A 27,099-nucleotide genomic window follows, 5' to 3' on the forward strand; every position below is an offset into this window, starting at 1 on the left:
GCGGCCATGGTGGCTCCATGGCGCCGGCGGCCAAGCTCCGCGGCGGGGGAGGACTGTGGTGCTGGGGTAGGAGACTCGAGTGGATCCGTCGCCCCCTGGTCCTCCCTCCTCCACCCCCTCCCATGGCGGCGGCGCTGGCGGAGGCCTCCGCTCTCCCATGGCGGCGGTGTCCATGGAGGGCCCAGCAACAGCAGCGACGAGGATGAGGATTCCGGGCCGACACCCACCGCCGATGCCATTCCTCCCTAGCTCGCGGCGAGCAGGGGCACGACCCCCTCCTGCCTCCCCCTCCCCCTCCCCCTCCCCATCCTCGAGCTCGGCCCTCCCCGGAGGCGAGAGCCGTGAGCCACGCCGCCGCGGCGCATGTGGGGGCCGCAAGCTCCGCCGCCGCCGCCTGCGCGGGAGCCGCGAGCCACGCTGCAGCGGCGCGCGTGGGGGCCGCGAGCTCCGACGCCGCCGCCTGCGCGGGAGCCGCGAGCCACGCCGCCGCGGCGCGTGTGGGGGCCGCGAGCTCCGACGCCGCCGCCTGCGCGGGAGCTGCGAGCCATGCTGCCGCGGCGCGTGTGGGGGTAGCGAGCTCCGCCGCCGCCGCCGCCGTCGTGCGTGCCGAGGAGGGGCTGTGTTGGCGCGGAGGTAGTGGCGAGATAGTGGGGGAGTTTGATGACCTCCTCCGTGGCCGCGCGGGCGAGGCCCGCGAGCTCCGTCGCCGCCGCACATGGCTCGCGAGTTCGACCGGCGAGCCAGGGGGCGGCCGCGAACTCCAGGGGCAGCGGTGAGCGCGAAGTCGGCGAGCTCCAGGGGGCAGCGACGTCCGCGAGCTTCGGGGGGCAGCGGCGTTCGCGAGCTCCAGTGTAAGGCGAGGAGGCAGGGCGGCGGCGGCGAGCTTCGAGGCGAAGCAGGGGAGGCATGGGGAGAGAGAAAGAGAGAGAACGGGAGGGAGGGGGCTGAAAGTAGAAGATAGTAATTTTAGATGGGTTTTGTGCATATATTCATGCCACATGACGTCATATTAAGGGCTGTGGATCTAAGTGGCACAACTTAACAAGTTCAGGGTGCTAGATTTCGATTTTGCAAGTTTGTGGACTTAAGTGGCACCTCAGGACAAGTTCGAGGGCCGATGGCGTATTTAACTCTTTTTTGATATATCTTTAGGAAAATATTTATCTCCCATTCCCTATGTCTAAGCCTAGGAAAAGGCAATTTTTCGCTCTGATTCAGCTGGTGCACCCCAAAAAGTGCATTCATGCAAGCATATTTAGTGCACAGGAGAGCAGTCCCTAATGCCGATTTCCGAGTTCTTACTTTAGCATGTAGATGTCTGAGTTCTTACTTCAGCATGTAGATTATTTTTCCACATTGAAAAACTCACTAACTTGCTCGCATTACACCTAATATACCTTGCTCCACACTTAGAATATATTTTCTCTTTTGTCTTTAAAACTATCAGGAGCATCAATGCATAAGAAAGGTACCTCCAATCAAGTTAAGCAATGTACACTGACCAACTTGGCTACTTATATCAATTTCCGGTTGGTTTATTGACGATATATGCATGGATGCTGCTGCTAATCTATAGCAGAAATTTCACTTCTAAACCTTTTAGCAATTCGAAAGAATAGAGGAGGGACAAACTCAACCTGAGATGCTGCTGGTTAAACCCAAGAAGCCTGGTGCAGATCTAAGAAAAAGCATGACATGTAATTACTATGCCCTTCCACTGATGCAAGGCATAACAGGCAGCAAACATAAAGGATCGAAAAGGCCTAGGCAAGAGCAGAACTCACCCTAAGATGCCGATGACGTAATCGAAGAAGGTCACTGCAGGCACAAACAAGAAAAGCAGATGCAATCACTCAATATCCATGGCATGAGATGAAGCAAAACTTTAATGCACGTGTAATATATTACATTTTAATGCGCATTTTAAAATGTCAAAAAAACAAGAGAAAACTTTTTGCATCCAATATCTAAGAAAAACTGTATGAAAAAAGTTTAGAAAATTGTTGCAACAAAAAAAAGAAAAAAATATGAACCTATAGACGACGAGCCGCCGCGCCAGGCGTCCCCCCCCCCCCCCCCCCCCCCGCCGCCGCTTCCGGTGTCGCGCTGCTTCCGCGCTGCCTCTGCCGCGCCGCGCCTCCCCACCTTCGGTCGCCATGGAGCCGCTGGCCGCCATGGAGTAGAGGAAGGGAGGGGAGGGAGGAAAGGGGAAAGAGAAAGGGGAGAGAGGAAGGGGAAGGGAGGGGGCGGGGAAGCCGATCTGCCTCCCGGCCGGATCTCGCCGCTCGCCCTAGGGGCAGAGCTCCTAGGAGCTTAAGGATAAGGAGAAGAATTTCTATATGTTAAAGCCCCACCCCTCCTCGCCCTCTCATTGGTCCACGATAGCAAAATTAATTTCCGCCGTCAGATGCCGATCGCTCGGCCCTGCTCCCCTATCCACGCACTGCCATTGTGCGGAAACTTCTAGGCGAAGCGACGGCGGCGGCCAATGCGGCGCTGCCGGCGGCGGCGGCCGGGTGCCTCCACCTCCAGGACGAGGCTCGCAGCCACGTCCGTCGCCCCCTTTACCGCAGCTCCTCAACGCGCCGCCGACCTCGTCCTCTCCCCCAAACTTTTTCCCCTTCCTGACCTGCTCCTCTTCACCCACACTTTTCGTGACGCCGAGCACGGCATGGTAGCCGAGCGCCTCCCTCGACGCGTCGCCTCCCCGACCTCCCTCCCCCTCTCTTCATGCATCTCCATGGCCGCGAGCCCCGCTTGCCGGCCGGTTGCGCAGGAGCGCCGGCCCCATACTCAGCCGACCAGGGTGAGCCCAGTCGGCTGCAGCCCGGCTGCCGCCGCCACCGCTGGCCACAGGCCACCGGTCAGTGTGGACACGATCACCTTTGCTTGGCCCCGGCTCGTTGCCCGGCCTCAGCGGGCATGCATGCAGCCGCCATGGCAGCGCCGGCCCCGCCACCGCCGCTGTCGGCCTCGGCCGCGGGGACCTGGGCACGAACCGCTCACCGGTGGCCAATCTGAGCCCAGCCGCCTGACCGCCGCGGGCGCGGGCGAGCAGGTTGGCTGGCCGACTGCAGCCCGGCCACCGCCGGCACCGCCGCCCCGGCTGGCCACGGGCCGCCGGTCAGCGTGGGCACGGCTGCTACCCTCCTTCACTCCCTCTTCAACCAAGATTCATTAATCAATTTGTTGTTCTTCCCTTCCCAGCAGGAGCAAGAAGATATGCATCGAGGATCTGATTTTGCTGATTCCCCTAGCCACGCAGATTCCTCCCATGTCACCAAGTTGGTCTCTCTATGCCACGCAGATTCCTCCCATGTCGTTAATACGCGTGTGTGCAGCAGTAGGCTGTAGGAACAAACAAAGGTAATGCAGCGGCAGGATCCACTGCCTCTGTAAAGTTTCTTCACTTTTTTTTGCGAAATGTAAAGTTTCTTCACTTGCTTCTTGTATCGGCCCTGTTTACTACTTTCTTTAATTGGTATAGGAGAATCACAGATGGCAACAAGACCTTCAAATATCTTTGCTCAATTAAATTCTTACCAGGATGTGCATCCTTTGTATTCGATGAAATGTTTGAATGGATTTTCATTTTTTGAAGGATTTAGTTTTGGTGATTGATATGGCGTATTGGGGGCCTGTTCTTTTCTTACCACCGTACAAACTAAATTCAAGTTCTTATAGCATAGTCCATTACCTATAGATTTCCTGGCTTCGGTTCTGTAGTGTTGCTATCAATCCTCATGTTAAATTGGCTAGAGGCAGTTAGATTGGCCATATGCTCTGATTGATATCTCTGTCAAAGAGATGAATACAAACTTGCACGGGAAAATGGATTGATTGAAGATGACAACAAGTTGCATTCTCATTTGAAGTGTTGCAATCTGTTTACCATCATGGCTAACTTTTTAGATATTAAAACATGTCAGCAGAATTGTACCACCATGATATGGTGAACAGCTCTGAAAATCTGCTTATCATGATATAGTGAACTGCTCTGAATTTTGTCTTCTTTTACATAGTACAACCTATATCTTCCTTCATGCTTCACTTATGCTTCTTTGAAAATTCACATTTCAAGTATGAGCTTGATGTTGTTGAAAAGAACAAAGTGAATGTAGTCGAGCCATTCAGACCTTGGTTGTGGTATTCTTGTTTTATGAAATTGACAGATATGTGATAACATCATATGTTAGCAGCACAGAAAAGCGAAAGGTCTTTCATACCCATTTGATACCATGGTAGTTTCAATGTGCTATTTCAGTATAGATTGACCTTTGCAAGTTTTCATTTTCAGTTATAACCAGTTTTTTTTTCACTTTTGGCATAAGAGTTATGTTGGTTGACTCAAATCGCATGTGCATTCTTTGATGTCTATATATATGAATATATGCAGAATATTCACCTTAGCATTTCTACAAAATTGACCATAGGAATGAGACATTGGAATTGAGGGATTGAGGATCTTATTTATCTTGGCAAGGGTGTTCTTTAAGGTCTGTTCTACCAGCCAAATTTTTTCCTTTCATTAGTGCGATTGTATTATTCATTGTAATGTAACGTAGTATATTTGAGCTCTAGGAACCCAAAGTCGAATCCTATAATATCCATTCGAGCTGGTTTAATAAAGATGATTTAAATAGTTAGGTAATATGTTGTATTTGCGATAAAAAATGGTTTGACAAAGCTATTAGAAGTGTGGTCGCAAGGTAGCTTGTGGCTTAGAAGTTTCTTTCACAGTTAACCAGTTGTATCAGTTGGTTGCAACGATTTTGTTTTTCAGGGTGAGACCTGTTGTAAGGATCACCGGGGTGTCCGACCCTAGAGGGGGAGGGGGTGAATAGGGTCGCTAATCGCTTTTTAACCTAGGGCTCAAACTACTTGCATAAGATAAACCTAACACGTCCTATACATGCTAGTTATGACTAAGGTTTATCTATACTACTCTCTACTTACCCCTAAAAGACTTGCAACCTAGTCAAACCTAATCAAACTAACTAGGAAAGTAAAGGTACGCAAGATAGAGTAAATGCGGAAACGTAATGCGGTAAGTAAAGAGGTAAGTGCAAGAGGGATGCAAACTCCCGAGTAGACACGGTCATGTAACGTGGTTCGGCACAAACGCCTACATCCACGGGACACCGAGGCTCTTTCGATCACCGTCTTGCACTACGCCACCAAGGCGGTGCCGGTAAGCAAAGGCAAGTGCCCCTAAGACACCGAGTCTCGTGCACCGCCACCGTCTCTCTCGGTCACCCGGCCGTAATCCACTACGGAGCTTCTCCACCAAGGAGGGGGCCTCCTCTTCCCCCGCACAAAGTGTCGTTGCCACTCCACACCAAGACGGAGGGTCACACGACGGATCACAAGTTGCTTGCCGCAGCAAGACTTCTCTCAAGGGAGCTCTCGCAAGAACTAATCCCTATTACAAGCACTAAGCACTCTCACAAGTGTGCTTAAGCCTATATGATGTACAATGAAGCTCTATGGTGGTTGGAGATGATCTTTAGCTCTTGTATACTTCCTTGAACTCCAGCACACACAAATGACCCGGCCTTGGGGGTATATATAGGTAGCACAAGCAAATATAGCCGTTGGAGAAAAGCTGCCCGAAATGTGCTTAACGCCGGTTAATCCGACGTACCCCAAAAGCCATCGTCGGTTTAACCGGTGATACTAAAACTGCCTGCCTCAAAAACTAGCCGTTACATGTATAGGCAATCAACCGATGCTACGTCGGTTTAACCGGTGAATGTAGTTGCCATTTGAACTCTAAAAACCAACTCTCTGGACAACTGCACGGACGTTCACGAAGACCCAATCGTCGGTTCATCCGGTGTATAGAATTTCCTCTGTCTTCATCTGTCAATGCACCGACGTATACAAATTTCCTAACGTCGGTTCAACCGGTGAAACCAAACTTCCAGACGTGCTCCAAGTCAATGCACCAACGAGTGTAAAATACCCAATGCCGGTTAATCCGGTGCCAAACCCTAGCTCGCAGGCCTTCTCTGTGATTGCACCGGTGAGTTCATTTTGCCCTACGTCGGTTTAACCGATGATAGCAAAATGCCTCAATTCTTGTCCCTTGGACCGAAGAGCTTTCAGGGCGCTGCCCTGAGACCCGCGAGGGGCGGCTCCCCCTCGATTCCCGTCCGCTAACCGGGTAGCAGAACACCCGTAGGGGTGGCCCTTCGGGCCTTGCTACGCCTCTCTTCTCTTTGTCATCACTTGAACCTAAAAGTCTGAGAATAGTCATCTTAACAATCACATTAGTCCAAGTGTTGTGTGTGTCATCAATCGCCAAAATATTATATTGAAATATGGCACGAGAGGCTATTTTCGCTACACCTGTCATATCAGGAGGTGTCTAGCCACGGCGGCGGCGCCAAGGACGACAGTGGCATCGGCACACCTACTAGGCCTTTGGCAGCGCACGAGTGCCGTGAAGGTGCTGCAGCAGAGCAACAGCCACCAGATGCAGGCTGGCAGCAGCAGCACTCAAATGCAGGCAAGAGGAAGCTGGGCAGCCTGGCAATGTAATTTGATCTCCCTCCTATGACCATATAGTTGCACCTTGAAGATATTCAACACAAGCCACATTTCCAGGTTCCAGCCATCTCAGTTCTTTCCATTACAACCTCATTTATTTTGCAGCCACAGTTCTCAAAACCAATACCATTAAGCAAAAAAAAATCCTGTTTACTATTGCATAGCGAATGCTTGCTACTCTCCTATCACCCTTAATGATATGAACAATCATATTCTCCGTATGTGTACCAAGCCTAAGAGGTTCATTCAGCTTTAGGGCACAAAATTCTTTTCTACTTCACCTCCTAATGACATGCATTATATTGTGCCCAAATAACCTTGAAACCTTAGAATGCCAACAAACTATACATAAAGAAAAAATTATCTTACCAGCAACCCACTCCAGTCCATGGCACTCTCCCTGTTTTTGTTTACAGAAAAGAAAAACAGAAGTATCTGCAATTTCCAAGGTGCTTCTAAATTCATGTGCTGCCAATGAAATTCTACAAAAGAAAATATGTTCATTTCAGTTCATTTAAAAAAAGTGTTCAAGTGTCATGGCTTCTTCTGCAGCCATACTCTCCCACTAACTCTTTTCTTACCTATACCTCTTATCCTCTCAGGAACAATCAGGTCACCATATCGACATAGCAGAGCAACCTTCCACCACAAATGGCACCGCTTCAAGTGCACCATCAGTATTCACCGCCCAGATCGATGCAGCCGCCCAGAATGCTGCCGAGAAAATCTTTGCGGAACTGTTCAACCTAACAATGGATGCAAAAACTTAAATTTACTTTTCCAACACAAATTCATCCTTTTCACCTTCATTTGAGGTACCAGATCCATTCCTGGGTGCTTCTACCAATATTCTAGCTGCATTCACAATTAAAGAGGTACACCGAGATCATCTGCATCCACCTCCGTACCTTGCAACGGACATAAATTTATCACTAATTCAAATTAAATCACAATGGTTACATATTAGGAACAACACAGCCATCCTAGGAACTTCACATGCAGTAATGCCTGTACCGCAAAATACGATAGGCAGTAGCACTTTCATACTAATATATAGTTATGTATTATACATGTAAAATAATTGTGATGTAACATATACCTACTAATATTTGCAACTGTCACAATGACACTAATTTTATATCTATTAATGACATCCTACCTTAATCTAATGATGGCTAGGCGCGCCAAGGCGCACGCAAAGTACTCGTTGAGAAAAGAGAGAAGAGAATTGAAAATCATGTGGGTAGTGGGTGGTGGGCCCTCCATACGAGAGTGGCCGTGAAAAAATCGACCGCTGGAAAGAAAGCTGGAAGGAAAGATAACGGGAGATTGCAAATTTAGCATTGGGCAACTTGCCTGTTGACTGCAATGCTACAAATTTTGCTGCACACCAAATTAAGAAAGCAAATACATGGGTTCAGGCTAATTTAATCCCGTGTTTATGGGGCTGCTGGCTTCATGACTTGCGCCGTGATTGGATATGGCTGTACAGCTATCAAAAAGAAAAAAAAACCTTGGCTATCCTTATGCAAACGCTGCGAGCCTGCGGCTCCCCTCGTCTAGTCGTCCTCCGCCGGTCGTGGGCTGAAAGCTGCCGCAGCCGCAAGTCGTGTCTCGACTCTCGTGTCTCTAAGCGGCGGCGCCGGCGAACTCTCTCCTGTAGTCCTGCAGTCCTGCTGTGCTTGCGCGGGCCAGGCGGCCAGCCGCTTCCCAGGGCCTCCGACTCCGAGACCGGAGAACGCCGCCACGAGCTTGTGCGGCGCCCGGCCGTGCGTCGCGGCCGCGGGCCGCCGCGGCACCGCCCTTGCGAACGGCCGGCTGAAGAGAGGACGGCGGCTGCCGGCTGGACGGGGAAAATGAACCCGATGTGGCTGGCGGAGGGGCAGCCGGCATCCACGGACGCGACGGCCGCCGGCCACCGAGCCGATGCGCCGCGAGGTGAGTGGTTCTTGTTCCGCCTGCACCCGGGACGACGATCCAATCGCCGTTCCCCCCGCGTACCGGCCATCGTCCCGCGTCGTCCCCGTTCCTTGTTTGGGAACCAAGTTCCCGGAGAACGAAACGCTGCCTCGTTCCGCGTTCCGTGTGACTAAACGCGTGCCTCGCCGGCGGCCACCACGAACGCGCCCACCGAGCTCCTTGCTGCTGCGCGTGCCTTGCTGCCGAACAGTCGGTGGCGTGAACTGTCCGCTTGAATGGCCGACGGCCGGCCCTCCTCGTGGCCCCGCCGCTGTCCACAGTGTCCAGCGTATCCATCCGCACCTCGCCGTCGTTGCCGTGACAGAGGGAGAGGAGTGCGTGTGCGTCCACTGCACCGCTTGTGGCCTCAACCCTGCTGAGTGCATCCGCCGCCCCGCCGCCACCAGTTCGCACGCAGCCTTGCCGGAGCTCGGCGCCGCGTCGGAGCCCCCGGCCGCCGCTACCCGCTCAAGCTCGCCGCTGCTACCGGCGTCCCGTCGCAGCCGCCACCTACGCGAGCTCGCCGCCGCCGCCTACGGCCCCATGGCCGCCCGCCAGCTTGCCGCCGTCACCGTCCCGAGCGTGAAAGGGGAAAGAAGAGGATTTTTTTTTTGATAAAGGGAAAGAAGTGGATTGGTAGAATTGATTACGGGCCGACGCGAATACTTCATGCGTTGTGCGTTACAGATGTATTGCTGATCTGGCAGCTATGGAAACCGGTCGGTAATTTCCGGGGGGCGTCACCGCGTGGCCGTTGCCTCACCGCCGGCCACTTGGGTTCGGCTCGGCCTCGTTGGGCCTGGGCCGGACTGGAGCTGGCTGGGCCGGACCCGGTCGGTACATGGTCGGGTCCGAACCGGGCCAGATATTTGCGACCCCAATCTCCAGCAGCGCAGCCGCTCGCTCCCTCTTCTCGTCCGCACAACACCGAGCAAGCGAGAGGAGACGGAGAGCCGGGTGGCGATGGCGGGCACCGGCTGCCACTCGCTCCTCTCGCCGCTCTCCCCCAACATCTTCTCGCACCGTCGAGCCTCCGCCGTCGGCAGCGGAGCCTGCCGGCCCAGTAAAGGTGAGTCTTCTTGGGAGAGTGCTCTCGGGGGCGCTCATTCTTGCCTCCTTGGACAGCTAATTTTCAGCATGTAGCATTGTTTCCGTGCTATGCTTGGCTGCATAAACACCGGGCTATGCGTAGCACTCTGCATGTTTTAAGGGAAATGGTTTTCTAGGAGAAATAAAGTTGTGCTGATTTTGGCGGTGATTGATGATGCTAACTTTCAGTTATTGGCATGTTTGTGCTTCAGTGCGACCTCAGATCAGGTGTTGCTCGAAAGTTGATGATGCAAAGGTATGTGCAGACACGTGCAAGAGAGGCAAGGTTGTGAGTGTTGCCTTATCCTCATGTCCAATTCGTGATGTTAACTTAGCATGTATCTGACTGCAGTAACCCGTATAGTAGTTGTAATGTTCAAGCTAAGCCATCCCTTAGACCCTTTAGTAGGTTCTCTCTTCCAACTCCACAATTAGAGTTGAAACACATGAATAAGGATAGAGAGCCTGATCTGATTTGTGTGTCGTAGTGAGTGGAAGGTTCTTACTACAATCATATCTTTAGAATATAGGCATTTTATATTCTCATAATTGAATTTCTGGTTCATCTATGAATGATTAAATTGAAAATACCAAAGGCCCCAGGTATAGCTGTCCAATAGCTCCAGACGCGGTGCCCGTTATATTAGTTCCAGACTTGTAACATTTGACAGCCAAAATCTTGCCATTGAGGAATGTACAACTTTGGCCTGCATTTTGAGTGAGCTGATTCTACTCAAGCAGTTATGCAAGCCCACTACTGAATTCACCTTTTTGTGGTATTTGACGTTCCTTTCCAGCAACATTTTACCGAATTCCCTTTTCTGAGTTTCTTCAAGTGTTCTAATGCACCATCTGTTATACAGGATGAAGAAACTAGACCTTCAAGACGAAAATGTCTTGTCTGCCTAGGTGCTGTAACCATAATCAGTACAACAGGCCCAACGATTTGTACACCAAACGGAATCGCCGCAGATATGACGAACAAGTCTGGGATACAGAAAGCTGTTTGCAGAAATTGCAACGGCAGTGGTGCTGTGATATGTAAGGGTCTCACATCACTTAATCGCTTTGTGTGTTCCTGTTTTATGCTGAATGACTTCATCAGTTATAGACTCCATAAGATTTGCGTTCTTGAAAATCGGCAATCATATCAATAGAGTACCCACGTTCTATTATAGAATATAGGAACAATAGTTTTGTTGACTGGAATAGTTAACAACTTCTGTATGTCGTTCAGATGCAAATACACCCACATCAATTGTTTGGTTAAATTCTAGTAGGAGCCAACGAAGGGAGTCTGAATGCAATTTTTGGCACAACTGAGTTAATAATATTGGTCCAGTGTGTAGCAAGTTTTTTTCCTCTTTTTTTTTTAATTTTATGGAGTATAGTTCTGGCAAAACTACAAATGTGGTTCTTTTTCTTGGAGTGAATTCATTTTCAGCTGGATTCAGGTGATATGTGCGGTGGCACAGGAAAATGGAAGGCCCTCAACAGAAAGAGGGCAAAAGATGTTTATGAATTCACAGAGTGCCCCAATTGCTACGGTATGCTCTTGCCTTCCATTGTCAATTGATTCTCAATGCTTGTAGTTCTGCCTTTGAATTCAGAGTGCCCCAATATATATACTATACTCTATACAGCGTGGAGGGGGAGCTCTGGGAGCACTCTGCTCCTCGTGGGACGACACGCGGGAGGGACGCCAGACGCGGTCCGTTGATTTGCTACATCCACATCCCGCGGGCGCACCATGTCGGGGCCCACAGCCCTCTGCCGCACCGCCTCGCGCCCGCCCTCGCCAGCGCCAGGCCTGCGCGGGGCCATGGCCGAGGCGATGCCCGTGCGGGGCCATGGCGGAAGCGCCGCCCCTCCCCTTCTACCTCTGCCGCGCATGGGACGGACGCGGAGCAGCGGGACGGGGTTTCCTCCCGGCGCGCGAGCGTGCCGGCCACCACGGCCGCCCGTTGCCGCTCCACTACCGCGCCCCTCCTCTGCAGCCCTTCTCCTCCCCCGTTGCCTCGCCAAGAGACGTCCTCACCTCCCCTCTCTGCTCTCCTTCCCTCCCAGAGCCCAAACCCCCACTTCCCTCTCCCGCCGCAGCTCGCCACGGTCGCCATCGCTGCCGCAACGAGCTCACCGCGGAGCACCCATCTCCGGTCACCCCCAGCCCACGCCAACCCCCTAGCAAGCTTCGCCTTCATCCCCACAAGCTCACGCGCCCCTGTTCTTCGCCTTTCCCGCTCTGTGCTCGCCGGGAACGCCGCTCGCCGCCGCCGCGAAAGCCGCCGTCGAGTCCCGCGCGGTGAACTCCTTCCTCCAGGCCGAATCCGTTCAAGCCGAGCCCCCTGAGAGCTTCACCAGGTCGAGGCGAACCTCCAAGGCACATTCCCAGCTCGAGCCCGTCAGCGGAGCGCCGCCACCGCCGCTTGCCACCGCCGCCGCCTTCCCCTGCTCGCCGGCGAGCCTTCTCCCGGTCGCCCCGAGCCCAAATCCGACCCTCCAGAGGTAGCTCTCCGTCGCCTCTTGCCCCCTCGCCCGAACCCCCTCGCCGCTGGCAACCATCGCCGCCAGAATTGGCCGGCGAAGCGTCCACGGGACGGCGCGTCCAAACCGGGCGCGGCGGAGCGTGCTATTATCCTAGTTGCTATGGTATGCTCTTGCCTTCCATTGTCAATTGATTCTGAATGCCTGTAGTTCTGCATATGGAACATTTGTAGTTTGTTCTTGTTCATACAGAAGATAGGTTAGTAACAGATGAATCTCCGTTGAACCCAGCCGTTTGATCTTGTTACAAACATACCACAAATACTGTGAACATTTCGCAAATTTCTGTAAGATTATTTTTCAAGTTTCAAAGTATTAATCATGCTACTTATCAATATGATTAGGCCGAGGGAAGCTGGTCTGCCCTGTCTGTCTTGGAACTGGGCTGCCTAATAATAAGGGACTCCTCCGGCGACCAGAAGCCAAGCAGTTGCTCGATAAGATGTACAACGGCAAGATATTGCCAAGGTCGTAGTTCGTAGACCGCACAGGCAGTCAGCCACATGATTTTGCATCAGTTATCGAGTAGGAATAACATTCGCGACAAATGATTTTGCATGATTTTGTACTAAGTTCAAAGATTATATCTTGGATTTAGCTTTCAAATTACCACAGATACGAAGTGACAAGTGATTCAATAGTCTTCTGTCAGGCATTGCCAACTAAATTATTAAACGAATATAGTGATTTTAAATCGTTCATGTTGCACCAGAGCATCACTACTAGCACAGCAGTGTCCGTCCATTCTTTGATCAGTTAAACTAACAGGTGAGGCAAGGCCAACACGTTCATCCAGTACCAGAAAAACCAGAAGCCTGCATACATCTCAGCAGAAGAAAGATGCAATGGTTTCGCATTGCACGGCGCATTGCACGGATCGAAGTGACGCGAGAGAACTGTTGGACATCGGGATGCACAAGCCGTACGAGAGGACGGCGAATGCATGATAACTTATTCCGAGATCGCTGTCGGCAACGTACAGCGCTGAATGCGCTACGGGAAGAAGCGCATCAGAGACTCTAATTTGTTGCCTTTGGAGATACCAAAAAAAAAAAACAAAGAAGCCTAACCTAACCACGGCGATACGAAATCCAAAACAGCAACAAGAACAAGAAAAATCGCAGCGAGCAGGGCTGAGGGGATCGATCTGGGGCCTCAGAAAATTTGGCAAATAGGATGCATCAGAAAATCAGATGGTACGGACAATAGATCTCCAGTCATCGGCCCCGCAGAGAGAGAGAGAGAGAGAGAGAGAGAGAGAGAGAGAGAGAGAGAGACGGGCATGAGGGTTGAAGGGGCGTGGACGCCTCGTCGGCTCGTCGCCGCGGCGAAGATCGATCTACCTCCAGCAGTCCAGGCCAGCAGGGCGAGGCGGCGGACTTGAGACGGAGAAGCACAGATGGGCATAGGCATCTGGGGCTCCGTATATATAGTGGCAACGCTCTCTTCTAACCCTAGGTCTCATTCAGAATGGCCTATTTTGTTCTTCGTTAGCTGTTGGGCTGAGTGCCTGGTCTATTGCCCTTTAGGCCCAGATAGCCCAGCGAGTTTTATCTTTTTACCCCGTCTGATGAGTCCGTTGTTCAATTATATTCCATCTGTTCCACCAGATTCAACTGGATTTTAGTGTTTGTGTTACTGCCGTTGCTTGAAGTGCAATTTTCATCATTTCAACTTTTTGAATTTTTTCCCTTTACTTTGAAGTGAAATTGTAACTTTTCCTTTCAAAAAAATATAGTCTTCCTTTACTTTGGAGTGAAATTGTAACCCTTTCGAAAAAAAAGATAGTCCTTTCTACTTTTCACAAAACCATTTAATAGAGTGGCTTACTGGCTTTGTATGCTAACTAGGGCCATGTTGTTATTTGGTAATTAATATCCAACCTTAAATTAATTAGACTTGAAATATTCATCTCGTCATTTACAGTTAAACTATGTAATTCGTTATTTTTTCCAACTACATTTAATGCTTTATGCGTATGTCTAAAGATTCGATGCGATAGGTACCGTATAAAACTAAATAAGACCTATATAGTCATCTATGTGACCGCAGTCATCGCTTCGTTGGAGTCCTAACTATGATTTTAAATCACCAGCTAAGGCGTATAGTAGGGCTGCTGTTACAACGTTTAGCAAGCTATAGCAAACATTTAGTAAGCTGTAACTAACTTTAACGGACTAAATGCTATAACGACTACCCTTCCTACCAGCTACGGCTATTTAGAACCCAGTCGCAAGGTGTCATCGTCGCCACGTATATATGCATTCTTTCTCAAGCAACCGAAAATCCCTTCTAATCTCTGTTGTCGATAGGATCACCTGTATCCTTAAAATTAACTAATGAGTAAATTGCACTGTCTTCAAACTTAACCCCGCAGCTCCATCTAGATTTCCAAACTCTCAAATCGTCTATTTAGATCTCTAAATCATATTATCTAAACCATATTAAGTGGTCCATCCCCAGATTCCAAACGCACCACACAAAGCAAACAAAGGCAACACATCATACCAAAACTTTGAAGTGTACTTTGAAGCGTTGAAAAAAATTGTAACTCGAACACTGGAAGATTCAAAATCATATTAATACGAAGATGAAGAATTGCAGGTGTCGTCTATCGCTTGCACCCAAAACTTGGCATTTTCTCAAGTTAAACTAGAATGAGTTTGAACCAAATCAAGTGATGAACCCTATAAGCTGGAGGGACGCCTACAAAACACCGAACAACGGTACTCAGGTTGTGACTACTCAATCTCTGATCCGATCTGTCACATCACACAACTGGCATTATATTATACTTTATACCTGATCGAAAACGAGGCTGGAGACAGTAAGCGAATAGACACTGGCAGACACGCATTCTAGCAAACACTCCGCATGGTATGAAGCAGACGCATTCTAGCATGATGAATAAAAGATGTTTTTAACCCCCATGGTATGCTGAGTTTTGCCTTTTAACAACATGGAATAACTGGGTGAGTAAAACATGGACAACTATGGCATCCAAGGCCCGACTCAGTAAAAATTAGAGACCCAGCTTCAGGCTGTATCACTTCTTTAGATCCCAAAACCAAACACTCCGCGTATCCGCTGGAAAATGAGTTCTCTCCAGCCCCTCTCCGTGTTCTCCACCACAGTTGAATTACCATACCTAAAATACCGCCAGAGCAACATACTGTAAGTAACTAGATACACAGTTTTAGCAGATTTGAAGTTCAATGCACAGGAAATGACATAATGAATAATGAAAACATACTTGTCTTCCTCAGGCACATCAGTTTGTTTGAGCTTTATGATTGTAACTCCAGATTCAGGCTCATCGAAGACCAACCTCACCTGCATTTCAAGTTTCATACGACAAAGTGAGGTGACACAGAAAATAAATTGGGTAAGGTAATCCATGCATGCAAAGTTACAATTATAGATATCCTGTCCAATAATGACAACTATTTTATCTACCAAAGAGAAGACATACAGCAATTGCCAGACAGCAGCACTCGCACAGAGTTAAACATTTTAGCTTCTATTTTAGCTTCTTAAGCACACAAAACACAAGTTAAGCAAAAGCCAACAATACTACCAAAACTATGTGCCCACAAATGTAAGGTGGGAGGTGTTGCATACCCAAATTTCAACAAAATGCTCAGTTCCTAATTAACTCATGATAAAAATAGGGCGTACTAACCAGCGCTGTTGCATATATTCACAAATAGCCAAACAAGGGTGTGAATTGGTGACCCTAACCCCTATTTGCAGCAGAAATTACAGCAACCTATAGTGTTCACTCACTGATAAAAATTGAATGATTCCATTACTAAGGCATGTTGCTGGAAATTGTGTACCCACTACCCAGTACTCACCAACGCAAATTGAACCAAAACCGCACAATTAAAGGTGAGACATATTTGCTGTTAAATGTACTATTTGGCTAGAGGTAACAAAGTGAACATTTAAATAGATCGGCATGAATCCTCACATCCTATAATTGATTTTAGCAATTTGAATTCAGATGGGAGGAAGCTACCATGCCTAGCAAACATCAGCCCCACTTAGGCATATCAAACTATTTATTTGTTCTTGGACAAAACAAATATTAATCCTTGTTCCTTGAGAGAATCATTCATCGCTGTTTACTTTTGACATCATATGTTTTGATATCCAGTATAAGGTTGAGCATACCCGAGCAATACCAAAATGATTCGTTGGCATAGATAGATAGATTAGGCATCCATCGTGTGAGAAACTTACCGAGGAATATAGGCCGTCTGGCCAGCTCCCAAACCGCCATTTCTGGGCAATCAGCTTCCCTTCCTGCAGCTCCTCATTGACGCCGGTGATGGAGCCATCAAATAGGCTGAATTCCCCTCCAACCTCTCTGCTGATCCTGGCATTGCTCTGCGTGAACCCCTTCCATCTGTTCTCATCCATCAAGATCTCATATATGTCCTTGGCGCGGCAGTAGAACTTCTCCGTCATCTCAATCGTCTTGAACCCCTCCTTGTCCTTCCCCTTGGCCTTCTTCTCCTTGGCCGCCGGCGCGGGAGCGGGGACCTGCTCCTTGGCAGCCTGGGCGGCGCCAGGCGCGGCGGCGGGGGCGGCGCCCTTGGTGGGGGTCTTCTTGGACTCGAGCTCGTCCTTGGCCGGGCCGCCCTTGGCCATGGCGGCGACGAACTCGCGGATCTTCTCGAGGACGAGGGGCTTGCCGCGGGCGAGGAAGGCGTCCTTGGCGCGGCGCGCGAGCGGGGTCTCGTCACCGCGGACGGTGACGCGGAGGTCGGGGTCCTCGTCGGCGTTCTCGTCGGCGAGGTAGGGGACCTCAGCGGCGCCGGCGACCTTGGCGGCGCCGGCCTCGGAGGCGGCCTCGGCCTCCCAGGAGAGGGTGAGGGAGAGCTCGTACCCCGGGATGACCTTGCCCTTGCGGATGTTGACGTAGGCCTCGCCGTCGAGCTTGTCGAGCGCGACGGTGCGGAGCGTGAGGCCGCCCTCGCCGTCGAGGACGGTGAGGCCCGCGAGCAGGGAGGAGAGCCGCGCGCGGGACCACTCGAGGCAGTCGCGCTCCGTCCAGTGCCAGTTGTGGACGTTGGTGCCGTCGGCGCGCTCCTCCACGATCCACCGCTTGTCGCCCTCGCCGTACTTGGCCATGGCTCGCGCGGAGGGGGAGGGGGAGGCGGGGCTTAGGGTTTGGTCGGGCTCGGGTCGCGTTTGGATCTGCGCGTGGTCTGTCTGTGTGGTGCGGGGAGGATGGCCGGAGAAGGGGGGAGTTTTTTTAGAGCATGAGGCGGCTGCTTCTGGATGCTTCGGTGCTGCCTCGGAATACTCTGGAAGTCTAGGGGCAAAGGAGGAAGGTGTCTAGTAGCTTCCACCGCTACCGACCGGAACGGGAGACCGGCGAAAAAAATAATTGTAAGGATGTTCATCAGTTCATGGCTCATGGGACGATTCTGCAAAAGAAAAATCTGAAAAACGACCGACGCCTGAGAGATTCGAACTCTCGCGGGGAAACCCCATGTACTTAGCAGGCACACGCCTTAACCACTCGGCCAAAGCGTCGTTGTTGACATCTTAAAGTATCAATTTGTAATATTTGTGTAATCCTTCGACCCAGACCGTGCAGGCGCAGTTTGTGTTGCTTTGTGCCGGAACAAAAGACCTGCGCTGTTCAGGTGAATTCAAAGGTGGATGTGGGAAGCTGACAACGGGTAAGCTCAGGGCGTGTTTAGTTCACGAATTTTTTTTGGGTTCGGCTACTGTAGTATTTTCGTTTTTATGTGGTAATTAGTGTTCAATCATGAATTAATTAGGCTCAGAAGATTTATCTCATCATTTGCAGCTAAACTATTCAATTAGTTTTTTCTGAAACTATATTTAATGCTCCGTGTATGTATCCAAAAATTTGATGTGACGGAGAATCTTGAAAATTTTAAACTACATTTATCTCAAATGAAGAGGATCGACCACTGGAATGTAAGGCATTGGGTTTAGTTCCGGGGGTTTTCTACATGAACCAAGCTATGACTGCATTGGGCCAAACCCAACAAGCTAAATCGGCACGTTTGTGCAAACGCTCCTCATGGAAAAGTATTTTATATTGTTTTCAGTCAAAAATTGACGGCTTAAATTACATTGTGACTCATATATATCTTTTTTGTTTAAGTTGTTGTCATTTTCTATTGCTTAATTGGCTGAAACTTGACAACAATTGGCCAGCACCAGCAATTACTTGTGACTATCTACCAACGTTTCCTATGCATTGTGGATCTGTGGTCATGCGGCGTTTGCAATTAACATATTCCCTTTTATTCTGTACAAAAAGAGGACAGTTCACATATGCAGTCATTTGAAGGTCTGAACCAACGAGACTGATCCATCAGGACAAAAGCGAGGCTATTGGAACAGCATGAGGTGACTAATCCTCCTCTCAATTTCCAAACAGAGCAGACTAAATCTTTTTTAGACTTACCAGAGGTGACTGCAATGCCCGCTCATACCGTGGAACCCATTTTTTTGGGGGCTAGTCACACCTTGAAATTTAGAATTACCTCTGGTAGGTATCAGTCATTGCAGTAAACAGAGGCTAGAGGCCTAGAGCACACTCGCGTCAAGGAACCCATCACCAACCATGACAAAGAAAATTTGCCAATTCTTTCTACCGGTGAAGCGCAGCAAACTGTATAGAAAGACTAGTGACCAGTGAGCAATGCGTTCATTCGTTTTCAGGCAAAAAATTGAACAGGTTTTGCAGTCCCACGAACTCTGAAAGAACGCCTCCCAATTCTTCAGTTATTTCAGCCCTACAGTAGATTCCTGAATTCAGAACGACACAAGCGACGCGAGCAGCCTGCCCTGAATAGTATAGAACAATAGTTTCTTAATGATTATGCCGCAAGTCGTCGGTGTCAGCTGACACCAACAAACACATGTAGCTCCACCCCTGCCGCTAATATGTATCCCGGTTTTGAAGGCGTATTTACGTGAGCTGTGAAGGAGTAAACTCCAGGCCCTAGGCGGGTATGCACTGAATTGAAATTGACTTCATATTTTCATTCATATTAAACCCAATCTGGGAGTGGGAGGTGTACATACATGCCCAATTTCTCCACACAATCACACAAAACTGTACAATACACCATCGGTCCATCACAGGGAAAAAAAGAAATTTGAGTGAAAATGCCGGCAGGTTGAGAACTCAAGCTAGCTCTTGATCATTCTTCATTTTGTTCAGCAGACGAAACTGAAATAGCAATGCTTTGCTCGTTCCCTTTCTGTTCTTCTATGTCACCACCCTGAAATAGCACATATTCCCATCATCGAAAAGATAAAATGATGGATCGGTGTTGCTTTTGTACCAAAATTTAGTGGCTTTGCAGGTCTACCTCATCTTCTGGGACAGCTACAGTCTTCACTTGGGCGACGACAACTGTGATGTCATCCATCTTGCCACCTACAGTAATAAAATTTTGGCACCAATGAGCTAATTGATCTTGCTATGTAGAATATAGTGCATGAAATCTTGTAAAGAGCTGATGTGTGCCTATTAGTTTTGCTCCAAGAACCTTCTTCCACCATGGGACGTCAAAACCCTGCGTGCCGGAGTGAAACATGTGCCATTATTGATGTTGTAAAGAATAACATGTAAATGAGATTATCATAAGAGGTGTTTGTATCTTACCCTACTCCGGGCCTCCATTGAGTAGGGTGAATCAAATGTGACATCAACTGAATGTTTTCTTGCAAGCTCTGCCAATGCTTTCGCTGTGTAAAAAGTTTAGGCAGAAGTTTAACATGGTTTTAGAAGGGGTGGAACATATGGTTTTTTTTGGTCTAATGGCCTTTTTTGTAGAAGCAAGAAATTTACCAGCTTCATCTACTCCTGATGACTCAGAAATTATGGAAATAATCTCTTGATCAAAGATATTGTCAAAAAGTCCATCTGAACCACTCACAATCATATCACCATCCATGAGATTTACACTGCAAACCTGACAGACCAAAAAATTTACAAACTCAGAATGCAGAAGTCTTAATTGAACACCTGGATCACGTACGAGTGTGATGACCGTTGTCATGAAGCTCGCTAAACTAAAAGTACTTAGGAGGTGTTCACATATACAAATAAGGCAATAAAACAATCTTTACATGTGCATGATAACTTTATCATTCACATTGTGAAATTTAATTTAATTAATCCAATAATGCCTTCATAATAGGTTGACTTTCGTATACCAATTAGCCACCTTTAAGCTTAAACTTTTGCAGTGACGTGTCATAGTGCTGGTGTTTAAACATAATAAAGAAAATTTAATTAGAACGTAAAAGACACTGCATACCAGTGCATCCTGATATGTCTGACCAGCTGCCTCGGAGCTTATCTGGTATGGACAGTCAAAGTAGTGTTCTTGAGGGGGTATTGAAAACATTACTTGGCCTAGTATGCCATTGAAGAGAAGACAATTATAGGTTAGAGTTGGTACGGAATGAGTAAATTTTATAATGTATTATTCAAGGTCACCTTTGCGAATAACTTTCAAACCACAATCTCCCACACTTGCAATTTTTAGAGTCCCAGTCTTCTCAAGCACCGCAATGATTCTATTACCATTGAAATGAATTACAGATTTTTAAGTATCAGCCAGAACAAAGAATTAACTGTAAGGCTGTAACATATAGTACTGTAGAAACAATGCTTACACTGTTGCGGATCCAATTGAAGAAGTTGCAGCATGAGCTTTCATGAGAAGTATCTGAGGATCACCATTGACCTGCAACTTCCATGTGATGTAAATTTGTTGCAGGCCCATAGACTAAAGGAAATGGAGTATATTTAACAGTACTAATGTTTAGCAAGGAATACCTCCTCATCTTTGAGAAAACTAGAGCTGTTTCTCATGAGCTCTCGAGAAAACAGAGCTGGATTGACATCCTTTTGTGCCCATCTGTCAGTAGATAAGAGAATGACTAGCAGGATAAAAGCCATGTGTTAATGCATATTAATGAAAGCAGCATATATTTATTGAAAGTTCTACGGACACTCAGATGTAGGAGGAGGTAAAGGCATTGATTGCAGCTCACGGCAGCACTTCTTTTTGGGGGAAAAACAGTTTCAAAGATGAAATACCCTGAAACACCATCAGCAATTGCAAATACTCCGCCAGCATCGCTATTGGTAAAGAAAGCATCTTCTCCACCACTAGCAGCCTGGGAAATATGAGAAACACAATGAAAGTTTGTAAAAAGGATTAAGAGAAAGCAGACAGTGATGTGATCAGCGAGCAACTTGAATTATGCGTGGTTAAAATAAACATCTAACCTTTCTTGGGTGTGGGATTAGATGAGTACCAATAGACAACACGGCTTCCAACCTACAATCATAGGTTCATATGACTGAATACTGTGCCACTGACAGATGAAATGCACCGAATAACTTGAGGATCCTATCTTGTAAGTACTTCCTCCATGCATAGCAAAGTGTACAAATCTAGAAAAGCCAAAACGACTAATAATTTGGGATGGAGGGAGTAGTTGCACCAAGCGACAAACAATGGCCCCATTAGTAAGCTGATAGCTGGAGCAGGAGCATGCAACTTAGTTTTGCACCTTGATGACAATGTGAGTTGACAGTGACTAGAACTAGAGGCCATCAGAGCAAATGCACGTAGATAAACTGTCACCGGACATGTGGAGAGAATTACAGCTAAACACGCAGAGGATGGTAGAGCCTGCAGGAAAGGTGCATAAACTTGCAGGAAAGGTGCATAAACTAGACGGGAATAAAAACTAAAGTTTATGCCGCGACCTTCGTACCGTCATCCTTTGGTTCAAGCTAATGACTTGAACTTTCTTTTTACCATTCCATTCTCTATCACCTTCGAGTTACAAAATGGGCCTTGAATATTTGGATGGAGGGAGTAATGCTCCAAAAAGGTGGAATTGAACGAGGATTCATACTAATTCCTATTACAACCATGAACCATCACTCGCCAAAATATTAACTGAGACTGAAATTTAACCAATTTTTCCATGAACCGCTCGAAAAAACACTTGCGAGAATTACCATGTTTTCTTGCAACAAAGGCAAAGAAAAGATGGGGGTCCAGGAAAGGGGCGTACTTGGCGGCGCGGACGGGGCAGTAGCGCGAGCGGCGAGGTGGAGGATGAGGAGACCGGGGGCGGACGTGGAAGCGAGGGGGCGAGAGGCGGGAAGCGGTGGAGGCCGCCATTGCAGTCTCCTCCTCGCTCGGTCGCCGGTGGGAAACGCGAGGCGGTGGCGGGTGACGGAGGGGTGGAGGCGGACAGGCCACATCAGCGAGGCATATCACATTTCGCAGGCGCCAGCGCGGGCCCCACCCGGGCCTTTCCGGGCCCGGAGTTTTAACGCGGCCGCGCCGTGCGTGGCCCCCGCTGCCGGCGGGCCCCGCGCCGCGCGGGCGGCACGCTGCTGGCTTGGCTGGTGGCTGGGGGAGTGCGGGGAGGACTGCGCGGCGCTCGCGCAACAAATCCCCAGGCCCGAGCCGAGCAGAGGAAAGGGGATGCCGAGGAGGCGGCGACCCGGAGGAGGACCCGAAGGCGGAGGGCCCCAAGCGGGAGGACCGGCCCCGACCATGTCCGCGTCCGCGTCCGCGTCCGCGTCCGCGCCTTCCCCGCCCGCCGGCGAGCCGCCGTCCCCGCCGCCGGTGCCCGGGCTGTTCTACTGCTTCGAGTGCGGGAGGACGGCCGACCTGCACGGGCCGCTGCCCGCCCCGCCCTCCTCGCCGCACCGCGTCTGCCCGAACTGCTGCCGCGGATTCCCCGAGGACTCTTCCCCTCCCCCTCCTACTGCTTCTCCGCCGACGCCGACGCCGCCGCCCCAGCCCGTGCTGCTCTACTGCTGCGAGTGCGGGGCCACGGTCGACCTGCACGGGCCGCCGCCCGCCCCGCCCGCCTCGTCGCACCGCGTCTGCCCGAGCTGCTGCCGCGGATTCCTCGAGGAGAACCCCCCTCCGCCGCCGCCGCCCTTCCCCGGCTCCGGCTCCGGCTCATCCTCCTCCTCCGAGCTCTCCGACGACCCCGACGACGACGACGACGACGACCTCCTCAGCTCGGGCTTCGAGTCCGCGCGCGAGTTCATCCGCCGCTTCGTCAGACACGTGCCCCACGACGGGGCCCTCGTCGGCGACTTCGCCGCGGTCGCCGCCATGTCCGCGCTCCCGGACCAACCCCACCGCACCGGAGTGGGGGCCGCCGTACTCCACGGCCAGCTCGGCCTCCCCCCGGCCCCCGCCGCCGCCAGGGGTGGGGAGCCCCCCGCCCCTACCGCGTCCATCGCCGCGCTGCCCACGGTCGAGGTCGCCGAGCCCGCCGTAGCCTGCGCCATCTGCAAGGAGGACCTGCCCCTCGCCTCCCAGGCGCGGAAGCTCCCCTGCGCCCACCTCTACCACTCCTCCTGCATCGTCACCTGGCTCGAGATGCACAACTCCTGCCCCGTCTGCCGCTTCCGCATCCCCTCCTCGGAGGGGGCCGCGCCGGTTCAGCAGGACTCGCCGTCCACGCGGATCACCATCCGCTTCACGACCACCACCCGCCGCCGCGGCCGCGTACACGCTGGTGCGCCGGTGGCTGCTCCGGTCTCGGCGTCGCCCACGCAGCTTGCGCAGGCTGTCACCGGGGACGGAGCTGGTGGACCTGCCAATAGCGGCGAGACTGTGTCGTCGGAGTGGCCTCCGCACCCCGAGTCCGATGCAGTCATGTCGGAGGCCCGCGAGGGGGATGGCTTTTTTGATTGAGCCAGAGGTTCCTATTATCAGGTAAACAGATCGTAGCAAATCTCTCAACCTTACTTGCTGAATTTGTTTTGCATCCCTGGAGTATGAATTGAATTGCTTAGCCTCTATGAACTAAACAGTTTCAGTGGAGTAGCTGATTTTCTATTTGGCTGTATGTTTTCGGCTAGTTGATCGGGCAAATGCCAGAGTAGCTGATTTTCTTCTGTTAGAATTTTAATAATCAATTGCATTAAGCTGAATTATGTGAGCACTACAAAATTGAGGTTATTGTCAATGAGATGTTTAGGCACTTTCTGCTCTTGATTATATGAGCCTTGCTCCATGAGTTGTCGAAGATTTGCGCCTCTATAAGTGTTCTTATAAAATTGTTGTTACTTTCTGTTAATTTGGCTCGGTGTTCTTCAGTTAATTTAAGCGCATGCTTACAAATCATGACTGGATTAAAGCATCCTAATCATTTAAGATGTGCATCTGCAAGTTACATCTGTCTTAGATCTAATATCTTAAGTCATAGCTAAGCTGGTAGTCATTACTGTGCATTCTGTTTTCATGATGTAAATATGGTTTTCATGATCTAATATCTTAATGAACAGGATATCTATGGTTTTGAAGTGTCATCATCCTGTTTTTTTTTTGGTCTAAAGCTAGAAAATAACTTTAATGCTTGGCATTCTGTTTTCATGATGTAAATATGCACAAATATAGGAAACTATTGTTTTTCTGCAGAATTTTGATTGAAGGAAAGAAAGGACAGAACCAAAAAAGATTATGTGGACTTAAGTTGTTTACCTCATTGTTTGAAACCGGTTTAATCTGCTAGAATGTTCATTTTGGGCGTTGTTTATAATCGACTTCACTAGGTTAATTAATTTTTCTGTGGAACCTATTATTTGGATTAGTATCATTTCGTCGACAAGGTGCTAGAAACAGAGTTTGCAGATTCTGCCTTGATGTCCTTCAAATGAATGAAACTAGCTCATGCTGCTGTAGTTTGACAGCCTTAATTCCTGAAGTCTTTTTCATGCTTTTAGCTCTAAATATCCTATCTTCTCTTTATTGGTAGGTTGTTAGTTTTTGAAACCTCCATTCTTTCTCTATTGTGCTTCCTGTTCCTGCTTCCTGCTAATTGTTTTAGTATAGCATAAGCACATCTACTTCGTCAAGTCTTTCTGCTATTAACAAATTTTGCTCATAACCTCATATATATGCACCATTCTTGTTGTGTTGTGAAAAAAATGCTGGAACAACTAATTGTCTGATTGATGGTCACGAAAACCTGACCATCACATTCACAGGCATAGAGATGTACCTGGCTTATTGAAATTCTGTGCATTCGACAGCAAACAGGTTGATAGAGTAGGATTAACGCATGACCTAAGCCTTTGAGACCTTAAATGCATACCCCTTTTGTGATTGGTTTTTCTGTCTGCCAATCTTTTATTCTTACATAAGCCTTGAGAGGAACTGAAGAAGTTCCAACTGCTTCAACAGACATATGCTATTATTTGAAGACATGGTGGACTGTACAGTGCTTTATGAGTGTGCTCGTACTTCACTTTACACCATAGATAGCACCTTTGTGACGCTAGAATTAGTTGACACAAAGAAACGTCCATCTTAATTTCCATTTTGGTGAATGAGAAATGTAGTTAGTGGTGGCAAACCAGCTAGGCAATAAAGCCGGACTTATGTGGTAGTAGCATTTATCAACTTGCGTAATGAATAATCCTTCATCTGGAACTGAACTGATATTTCAAGAGAATAAAGTTGTAGGTGAGCCGCGATTGCTTCTTAAAGGGCCACTCGATGGCATCTTTTTGACTTTAAAATCCTAAGAGTCATTCTTGTGTGTTACGACTTTGCTGTTACCGTTTATTATTCCTTAAAGCTTGCAAAGTCTTATCACTTGCCGTGCTCATATTCTTCCGCCCTTTTCAGGTCATAAGGTAGCTGTTGTTAGCTGTCAGCCAACAAGAGTAGAAAGGAGTCCAGCATATGCTGGTTTGTCATGTTCCTGTCGATAAGCATGTTGTTACATGCTGAACTAAGTTGTGCTATGAGGATACCAAGGGCATTCGTTGCATGGGTTCTCCGTGTGTTGTATATTGGTTAAACTTATTTCGTAATTAATAAATACAATTATGTACAGTTGGTGGTGTATACTTTCCCCTTTTGGTAGATAAATATGGGGGGTAATGTTTTGGCCTAGATTATACTCTAGTTAGGATGGGACAGTAGCATTGTAGCAAGAAAGTTTTGGCCTCTGATGCTATGGTTGTTTGATGTGGAGGTAAGGTTTCATCTGGTCGAATTAACGATGCATCCTTCAGCATGCAATGACATGCCTTATTTGTTTGGTGGTTACTTGTAACTGTTGCAAACAGATTTGAATGCCGGCACTTGAGCTGGTCTGACCACTTGAGAAATGTATGAGTACAAAATGCTTCAATGGATTCGAATAAAAGGATGTGGGATTCTCTCGATTGTACTGGCCTTGTGGATGTTGTAATAAAGATCGTCGCATATTTATGAGCATATATTCGGATGCAGGATATCCCTGCAAATATCGTGCCGTGATACTGATTCAAGAATCATTCTTGAACTGTTCTGTTGTACTGCTCGTGTTCAAGTCGCGTGTCCTGGAAAATCGGCTGTTGCAATTGCATTTAGCTTATTTGAGAGGTGCATTACTGTTTCAATATGTTTATTGGAGTTTCATCAGGTGCAGGCTTGTCTCCTCAACTCGAGTCAAACAAGTTCCCGGAAGTAACTGCTTCGCGAAGTCATGCAGTCGTTTCCAAGAAACATCAACGAGCAATCCTGTATTGATCCACTCACCGCACTGCATGACTGTGCCAGGGTGCCTGGGTTTCTGACTTTTGAGAGCTACATTCAGGATTCAGAGGTCAATGCGGTGTGCACGACCTCAGGGAAGACTTGGCACCGCATTTATAGGCGAACCTGAGTCATTGCCTGACTTGTAGACTTGGCACAGCATTCAGGTCAATTCAGCAGAATCAGTGTGCACGACTTCAGAGGGGGGGGGGGGGGGGGGGGGGGGGGTACGCGGAACCAATGAAGCCATTGCCTGAGGTCAAATGGCCGGAGCCAACAAGTAACGAGTCTATCCGGATCGCAGGAAATGGTTGCCGTGAACTAGCGTTCTGAATAGCACTCTTCTGAAGCCTTTGGTCGCAAG

General features: G+C 49.0%; 4 protein-coding genes, 2 long non-coding RNA genes and 2 other non-coding genes across 17 annotated transcripts; 3 read left to right on the forward strand and 5 right to left on the reverse strand.

Moving 5' to 3' along the window:
• Window positions 1–1,139: 1,139 nt before the first annotated feature.
• LOC120679724 lies at window positions 1,140–2,070 on the reverse strand. Its single transcript, XR_005677292.1, has 3 exons — window positions 2,034–2,070; window positions 1,785–1,818; window positions 1,140–1,678 (listed from the first exon to the last, which is right to left on the reverse strand). It is a non-coding gene; the product is annotated as an uncharacterized LOC120679724 (long non-coding RNA).
• Window positions 2,071–6,388: 4,318 nt separating this feature from the next.
• Window positions 6,389–7,721, forward strand: LOC120678774. Its single transcript, XR_005676744.1, has 2 exons — window positions 6,389–6,539; window positions 7,155–7,721. It is a non-coding gene; the product is annotated as an uncharacterized LOC120678774 (long non-coding RNA).
• Window positions 7,722–8,351: 630 nt separating this feature from the next.
• On the forward strand, window positions 8,352–13,218 carry LOC120678772 (protein PHOTOSYSTEM I ASSEMBLY 2, chloroplastic-like). Of its 6 annotated transcripts, none has more exons than XM_039960117.1 (5): window positions 8,352–8,490; window positions 9,219–9,580; window positions 9,813–10,641; window positions 11,045–11,147; window positions 11,244–12,479. In XM_039960117.1, the coding sequence occupies exons 3-5, from the start codon at window positions 10,493–10,495 to the stop codon at window positions 11,904–11,906; spliced, it is 915 nt and encodes a 304-aa protein (XP_039816051.1). In that variant the 5' UTR covers window positions 8,352–8,490; window positions 9,219–9,580; window positions 9,813–10,492; the 3' UTR covers window positions 11,907–12,479. The 6 variants fall into 6 exon arrangements, with proteins under 6 accessions (XP_039816051.1, XP_039816052.1, XP_039816050.1 ...); XM_039960118.1 differs by lacking the exon at window positions 8,352–8,490 and having other exon boundaries at window positions 9,000–9,580; window positions 9,813–10,376; window positions 10,464–10,641; XM_039960119.1 differs by lacking the exons at window positions 8,352–8,490; window positions 11,244–12,479 and adding an exon at window positions 12,913–13,218 and having other exon boundaries at window positions 9,103–9,580; window positions 9,813–9,856; window positions 10,464–10,641; window positions 11,055–11,147.
• A 76-nt stretch (window positions 13,219–13,294) lies between these two features.
• On the reverse strand, window positions 13,295–13,370 carry LOC120680352. The gene has a single exon (XR_005677621.1). It is a non-coding gene; the product is annotated as a small nucleolar RNA snoR117 (small nucleolar RNA).
• Window positions 13,371–15,003: 1,633 nt separating this feature from the next.
• LOC120678771 (activator of 90 kDa heat shock protein ATPase homolog) lies at window positions 15,004–17,442 on the reverse strand. The gene is made up of 3 exons (XM_039960115.1): window positions 16,390–17,442; window positions 15,398–15,477; window positions 15,004–15,292 (listed from the first exon to the last, which is right to left on the reverse strand). The coding sequence occupies exons 1-3, from the start codon at window positions 17,281–17,283 to the stop codon at window positions 15,199–15,201; spliced, it is 1,068 nt and encodes a 355-aa protein (XP_039816049.1). The 5' UTR covers window positions 17,284–17,442; the 3' UTR covers window positions 15,004–15,198.
• A 167-nt stretch (window positions 17,443–17,609) lies between these two features.
• On the reverse strand, window positions 17,610–17,691 carry TRNAS-GCU. Its single transcript has one exon. It is a non-coding gene; the product is annotated as a tRNA-Ser (tRNA).
• Window positions 17,692–19,157: 1,466 nt separating this feature from the next.
• Window positions 19,158–22,440, reverse strand: LOC120678770 (probable protein phosphatase 2C 1). Of its 5 annotated transcripts, none has more exons than XM_039960109.1 (12): window positions 22,249–22,440; window positions 21,449–21,500; window positions 21,257–21,336; window positions 20,993–21,074; window positions 20,830–20,906; window positions 20,651–20,730; window positions 20,469–20,566; window positions 19,997–20,120; window positions 19,811–19,893; window positions 19,673–19,721; window positions 19,515–19,582; window positions 19,158–19,424 (listed from the first exon to the last, which is right to left on the reverse strand). In XM_039960109.1, exons 1-12 carry the CDS (start codon window positions 22,356–22,358, stop codon window positions 19,344–19,346), a joined length of 984 nt encoding a protein of 327 aa, XP_039816043.1. In that variant the 5' UTR covers window positions 22,359–22,440; the 3' UTR covers window positions 19,158–19,343. The 5 variants fall into 5 exon arrangements, with proteins under 5 accessions (XP_039816043.1, XP_039816046.1, XP_039816044.1 ...); XM_039960112.1 differs by having other exon boundaries at window positions 20,993–21,096; XM_039960110.1 differs by having other exon boundaries at window positions 20,830–20,900; window positions 22,249–22,436.
• Window positions 22,441–22,580: 140 nt separating this feature from the next.
• Window positions 22,581–26,383, forward strand: LOC120678769 (formin-like protein 3). The gene is made up of 2 exons (XM_039960108.1): window positions 22,581–23,921; window positions 25,839–26,383. Exon 1 carries the CDS (start codon window positions 22,668–22,670, stop codon window positions 23,898–23,900), a length of 1,233 nt encoding a protein of 410 aa, XP_039816042.1. The 5' UTR covers window positions 22,581–22,667; the 3' UTR covers window positions 23,901–23,921; window positions 25,839–26,383.
• The last annotated feature ends 716 nt before the right edge of the window (window positions 26,384–27,099 follow it).

Source organism: Panicum virgatum, chromosome 6N, assembly GCF_016808335.1.
Source record: "Panicum virgatum strain AP13 chromosome 6N, P.virgatum_v5, whole genome shotgun sequence".
In the NCBI taxonomy this organism is placed as follows: domain Eukaryota; kingdom Viridiplantae; phylum Streptophyta; class Magnoliopsida; order Poales; family Poaceae; genus Panicum; species Panicum virgatum.

Coding starts and splice junctions, on each gene's coding strand:
- LOC120678772 (XM_039960117.1), top strand. CDS start 10,493: ATGTCTTGTCTGCCTAGGTGCTGTAACCATAATCAGTACAACAGGCCC. Junction 10,642..11,044: donor CGGCAGTGGTGCTGTGATAT/GTAAGGGTCTCA, acceptor ATTCATTTTCAG/CTGGATTCAGGTGATATGTG. Junction 11,148..11,243: donor AGAGTGCCCCAATTGCTACG/GTATGCTCTTGC, acceptor TACTCTATACAG/CGTGGAGGGGGAGCTCTGGG.
- LOC120678771 (XM_039960115.1), bottom strand. CDS start 17,283: ATGGCCAAGTACGGCGAGGGCGACAAGCGGTGGATCGTGGAGGAGCGC. Junction 15,478..16,389: donor CAGACGGCCTATATTCCTCG/GTAAGTTTCTCA, acceptor CTTGAAATGCAG/GTGAGGTTGGTCTTCGATGA. Junction 15,293..15,397: donor GATGTGCCTGAGGAAGACAA/GTATGTTTTCAT, acceptor GCGGTATTTTAG/GTATGGTAATTCAACTGTGG.
- LOC120678770 (XM_039960109.1), bottom strand. CDS start 22,358: ATGGCGGCCTCCACCGCTTCCCGCCTCTCGCCCCCTCGCTTCCACGTC. Junction 20,907..20,992: donor GTTTTCTCAAAGATGAGGAG/GTATTCCTTGCT, acceptor ATCACATGGAAG/TTGCAGGTCAATGGTGATCC. Junction 19,722..19,810: donor CAATGGAGGCCCGGAGTAGG/GTAAGATACAAA, acceptor TCCGGCACGCAG/GGTTTTGACGTCCCATGGTG.
- LOC120678769 (XM_039960108.1), top strand. CDS start 22,668: ATGCCGAGGAGGCGGCGACCCGGAGGAGGACCCGAAGGCGGAGGGCCC.